Below are 5,534 nucleotides of genomic sequence, written 5' to 3'. Positions count from 1 at the left end.
GCCCCCTGGCGGCCGGCGGGAGGCGCCGCAGCCGCGGGGAAGGGCGGCGCCGAGCCCCGGCTGCGGGTCGCTGGTTCGCGTCCCGACCCCGGCCCCTCGAAACGGGGAAAGCAAATCGTTTTTGCAGCAAAGCTCCCAAACCCAGCGCCCCCTCGCCACACACAAGCACCCCTGGCTAAAGTGCCTCTACCCTAGAGGCGACCTTAGTTTCAGGTCTATTTCTTCCTAAAAATATTCATTACTGCAGCAGGAGGACCAGCCCAAGGCTCTACAACCAAGCCCCAATTTCCAGTACACACCCAGACAAATCCACCAAGGTTTGGGAGTAAGAGCAGCCCCACAAAAAGCACAATGGGGCTTAATCTCCTCTCCAAGGGGCCAGAGTTTGCAGGAGCAGCAGTGGCCTCGCAGCCAAGGCCACTGCCCTGCAACCACACCCAGGCTTGGCAAAGAAAATGAGAACTGATCTCTGCAATGCTCTTAGCATGGCTAGAACCTTAATGAAGGAGTCTGGGGCATCTGGGTAGTCTAACGCGGCCAAGCCAGAGCCTGCAGGCAGGGAGAATGCTAATGCAGATCTATGGCTGCAGGACAGGGTCACAAGGATGGGGAAGAGGGACTCTGCAGCCTGGGAAAGGCTGCCTGTGTCAGGGAAACGGGCAGGACGTGGCCCTGCACGTCTGAGAGCCATGGAAGGGAGCACCCCCGCGCCCGACCGCAGGGAGCCGCCTGCCGCAGAGCTCCTCCGAAGGCTGCCAGGACGCGTCTTTCATCAAGGCAAGTTTCTCCTGGGATTGCAGGATGGTCACGCCCAGGCAGCGCGAGGCTGCGGGCCAGCAGCAAGCTTTCCGCAGGACAGCTACCGTGCCACGGCCGCCGTGTCTGTACTTGTCCTCCCCTGGGTCTCAGGCTGCAGCTTTCCTCCTAGTTTGGGCTTTAAAGCACCAATCAGACACTCCCCATCCCCACTGAACAAATGGACAAGCAGTGATTCCCCTCACTTGAAATGGTTCAAAGTAGAAGGAAAAAAAAACAAATCCCACCAAGGCAGTTTTTGTTACAATTTGGGTTCTTTCAAAAATAAATATATTAGCAGCAGGAGCCAGCCTGCTGCCAGAGGGAGACGGGACCAGTACAAATGGTCTGTGACAGTCTCTGCTCAGTGCGACGGGGCACTGGGTCTCTCCCGAGTGCCACGGGATGCCCGGACAAAGGGCATGTCCTGTCTGTACTTCATGGCAGTGGGTGGCTGGCGCCTGAGCAGCAGGTCACCGCTGTCCACGGGCTCAGGGTCGTCGTAGATGGTGGAGATGAGGATGGGACCATTTGGCCGGGGCTTCTTTGCCTTGCTGAAGGTCGGCAGTTTCTCCCCGTGGTACCTAGAGGGAAGAAGGACAGTGAGTTTAGCACTGGAGAGGTGGTGGGAAGCCCCTCCGTACCCCAACTCATCTCCTTCACATTCTGTACTGTAGGAGCAGGCTGACACAGGGAGAAAATGATTCAGATCCTCCTCTCACCTGTGCGATTGGTACTTACCCCAGTCCCCGCTTGCATCTGGGATTTTGACCCTCGTTGTCCAAAGCTTCGGCCATTCCCGAGTTGCTGCTGCCCAGCCCCAGCCCCTCGACCCAGCCCTGCTGCTCCAGCACCTTCCTGCCAATGCCCTGGAAGGGGAAAAAGTGGATCCACGTTAGCCTGCCCCAGCACAAGGCAGGATGAGCCCAATTATGGCCCATGGTGGCTCGAGGAGTGGGCTCACTCATTCTGCAGAGATGCTGGACAAGGCCCCATCCTGCCCAGAACCCTTCTCCCACTAGAACATCCAACCTCTTTGCTCCTCCAAGGCCCATATCCTTTAAGCATCACCCCCACTGCCTTTCCTTGCCCATTCCATCCACTCCAGAGGGCTCATCCAAAGCTCACCTTGGTGTATTTCTCAAAAGTCCCAATATGCTGCCCTGAAACAGACCCGTCCTCTAAACCGTCGCGAAGTCTCTGCTCCAGCCACATCCGAACTGAGTCCCGAGCATCTTTATCTCCTCCATCTAAGGAAGAAAGAAGCTAAAATCAGAGCAGCAAAACCCGGGAAGTCTTTCACTGCTGTGATTTCCCCCCCGAGTGCCAAGCACCAAGAAGGCAGAACCTGTTCTTTTTGGCAAGCCTTGCTGCCAGACATGAAAAAAAAAAATGCTGTTTTAATTACTCTGACATCTTGGACACTTTCAAACGATAACAGAGCCAGAGTTCCCCATTGCAGAAATTCTGAAGGCTCAGAATTCTCCTATTTCCACCACTTCCTAGGAAGGTTTTCAGTTCAGATACCTTTGTCATAGTAGATGCTCATGTCTACGTCCCAGTCATCTGCAGTCTGCTCATCGAAATCTGCCAAGAGAAGGAAACCATCAGTGTTGGTGGTAACTGCGAAAGCCTGACAAAACCTAACAGACTGGTGCAGAGCTCCTCATTTTCTCCAGTAAATTGAGAAAGAATGCACAGTGAGGATGCCATAAACCAGTGTCTACATAAAAGGCTGCCAGTAGGACCAGAAGGGTCTCTGGCCATTGGGTTGAACAACTGTGGGCTTTAACTATGGGCTTTGTAAAAGGAAAAATTAAATGTGATGACAAGATGCCTGACCAGGAACAACCACACAGGGTTATATCTGATCTAGCTGCTACAGCAAGACCAGGCTCCTAAGCCCCCAGTTTGTGGCTCAGTCTTGAGACAAACTTTGTCGTCACCTCCATCCTCCTTCTGCCAGTACTGAGCATCCGTGTAGAAGACCAGCCCAGAGCCGCCCTTCTCCCACTTCAGCTCGATCTCCTCTTCAAAGAGCCGCTCCTCCGTGCGCTCCTGTTTGGTCACATCCTCGTGCAGAGCCTCGTGTCGCTCCCATTCCTCACAGGTATCATTGTCCTGCAAAAGCAGTAGCACAAGGTGCACCGGTGAGAGGACGAGGGCCAACCTCCCCGCCGTCGCCCTGACCCTCCCGCTCCATTGCGGGGCCTTCCCTGCGAAACAGCTGCGTCAACAGAGCGCGTTGCAGCCTGCCCTTCCCAGGCACGAACACGACTGGCACCGATGACCTCACTCCCCTGACTAATGCCACCTTCCGAGTCAGCAGGCAGGAGTGATGAAAAATACCACATCACACCCACTTCGCAGCAGCCTTTCAGCAGCTCAGCCAATGCGTAAGGCAACGATGGCCATTTAAGGAGCAGGCGTGTTGTACGTGAAGTCAGCACTAGCGACAAATTAATTTCAGTCAAGCTGATCCTTCAGAAAGATTGTATCAACCCAAGAGAAGCAGCTTGCTGGCGGAGTCATAGATGAGAGTGACAGCTTCGCTGCTGGCTGCCCAGTTTTGGGCACGGCCCTTCACGGAGGCTGTAACCAACTAAACAACAGCCAAAAGAATGACTGGAGATCCAGGAAACAGAGCCTGGGAGAAAAGACTAGAAGGGACAAGTTGTTTAGTCTGGAGGAGAAAAGACTGAAAACAGTTGTTGAATAAGTAGTTGGTAAGGAAGAGAACAAAGCATTCTCTGTGGCCACTGTCACTAGGATAACATAACTTAATGCAATAAAATTGCAGCAAAGATTTGGCATCCAGGTTTATCCTGGTGCACACTGTCGAGGAGCGCGAGGAACGGGAATGGCTGGCTCAGGGACTGGAGCACCTCTCTAATGAGGGAGGTTAACGAGAACAGGCTAAACGAGCACCTGTCAGCTGGGGGGGAGCGGGACAGGCTGCAGGGAGCCTGTCCAGCCCGGTTGTCTAGGAGGCTCTGTCAGGAGAACCATTTTTCTCAGGACATGGAATGACTCATTCAAATCGCAGGGGCATCCAAGGTCAAGGATTCGTATGGCTCCACGTGTTTTGAGAGCACTAATGTGCTTCCAAATCTCCAGCCACATCATTTACAAGCAGAGCCAGGAGAATCCGCCAGGCAACAGGGCAGAGACCTCCACCTGCAGCCCCAGCCCCAGCTTGTCCTTCTCGGCCAAGCTCTTTGAGCTGAACAATTTTATGCCACTAAAATGGGCCTGATTTGGACAAGCAGCTTCCAAGACATTTATGTGCACCAAAGGGCTTGGCCACCAACTTTCAAGCAGTTGTGTTTTAACGCCATTTTCAGACAAACGATCTATACAGGAGAAGTAAAAAGAACAAGCTCCAAATGAGTTGTATCAATCCTCCCAGCTTTGCAGCTGTAACCATTAACCTTAGATGTTAACAGGAGAAAGCAACTTACATCATCTGAGTGCGACTCCTCTGCTTCCTCCTCCTCCTGTCCCTCCCCACCTTCTTCGGCAGTGACTGGATCAGACGTCTCGGCTCGTCCCACAGGCTCCTCGTCCTCCGGGATCTCATCCCCTGCTGCTGTGTAAACTCCTTCTCCTGTCACTGTCTCAGTGTCCTGGTATTCAAAGGGCACATTCCCATACCTACGGGACGAGCCTGTCTTGGGAAAATCCAGCTGCAATTTCTTGATAATCCGGGGAGGCAGCCTGCAGGCCCGGATCAACTCCAGGAAAACTTTCAAGGGCGTTCCCACATTCCCGTGTGGCATGAACGCAGGGGGGTTCAGCTCGGGCAGCCGCTTCAAATCCACCTCCGCGCCGGAATCGCTCACAGCCGCCTTGTCACCTTCGTAGGGAAACGTCTCCGGGCCTGGAGGAGAGAGGCAACAAACTCAGGAGAAGGGGGCGGAAGGAAGGGACACATGCACCGGGAAGGGGACAGCCCAGGTGCCCTCCTGGGCAGCATTACGGGTGTTTTATAGGTGGGGAAGATGGTCGAGCCAAAACAGCCTCCTCCAAACCCGCACTTAAGGCACAGAGAAGACTCCGTGAGGGCTTTTAGCTGCCCAAGGACAGAAACAAGGGGGTAACGGGGAAAATCCGGCGTCCAGGGGTCCCCGAAGATCCCCCCGTGCCCCCTCACGCCGGGCCCCGCGCAGGCCGGGGCTCCCACCGTACCTGCCCCGGGGCCGAGCCGGACCCTGCGCACGCGGCAGCGCCCGGGCAGCCGCGCCGCGCCCGGCCCGAGCCAGCGCCGCCCCGAGTACATGCGGACGAGGCGGCGCGCGTGGCCGGGCCGCACGGCCACCAGGCACGAGCAAGTGCCCGGCGCCGCCGCCGCCGCCGCGCGCTCGGGCCGGTGCCGGTAGTGGAAGCAGAGGAAGCCGCCGGCCTCGATGAACTGGCTGAAGTAGTGGCGGAGCTGGGCGGAGCGCAGCGCGGCCGGGATGCCGCTCACCAGGCAGTAACGGGCCGCGGCGCCGCCATTACCGGCGTCACAGCTGGGCGCCGCCATCTTGCCGCCGCGCCCGGAAGTGGCCGCGCCGGCGCGCGACGCGCTGCGTCACTACGGCACGTGGAGGTGACGTCATGTCCCCTCCCGATACGCGCCGCGGGTTCCAGCGCCGCCTGGTGGCAGCGAGGAGCGCCGCGCGCCGGGGCGGTCCCAGAGGGGGGGGCCGGGGACCCCGTGGGGGTCACGGGCTATGGGGACACCGGGTCCCAATGGG

The 5,534-nt window shown here is 56.8% G+C and overlaps 1 protein-coding gene across 1 annotated transcript; it reads right to left on the bottom strand.

The window, feature by feature from the left end:
* Positions 1-733: 733 nt before the first annotated feature.
* GPATCH3 (G-patch domain containing 3) lies at positions 734-5,320 on the bottom strand. The gene is made up of 7 exons (XM_026043415.1): positions 4,984-5,320; positions 4,257-4,675; positions 2,742-2,916; positions 2,323-2,382; positions 1,924-2,045; positions 1,537-1,664; positions 734-1,379 (listed from the first exon to the last, which is right to left on the bottom strand). Exons 1-7 carry the CDS (start codon positions 5,318-5,320, stop codon positions 1,160-1,162), a joined length of 1,461 nt encoding a protein of 486 aa, XP_025899200.1. The 3' UTR covers positions 734-1,159.
* Positions 5,321-5,534: the final 214 nt, after the last annotated feature.

This window comes from Nothoprocta perdicaria, unplaced genomic scaffold (assembly GCF_003342845.1).
Source record: "Nothoprocta perdicaria isolate Ctin4 unplaced genomic scaffold, notPer1 scaffold_33, whole genome shotgun sequence".
NCBI lineage: Eukaryota > Metazoa > Chordata > Aves > Tinamiformes > Tinamidae > Nothoprocta > Nothoprocta perdicaria.
This window is presented reverse-complemented; position numbering and strand designations above follow the sequence as displayed.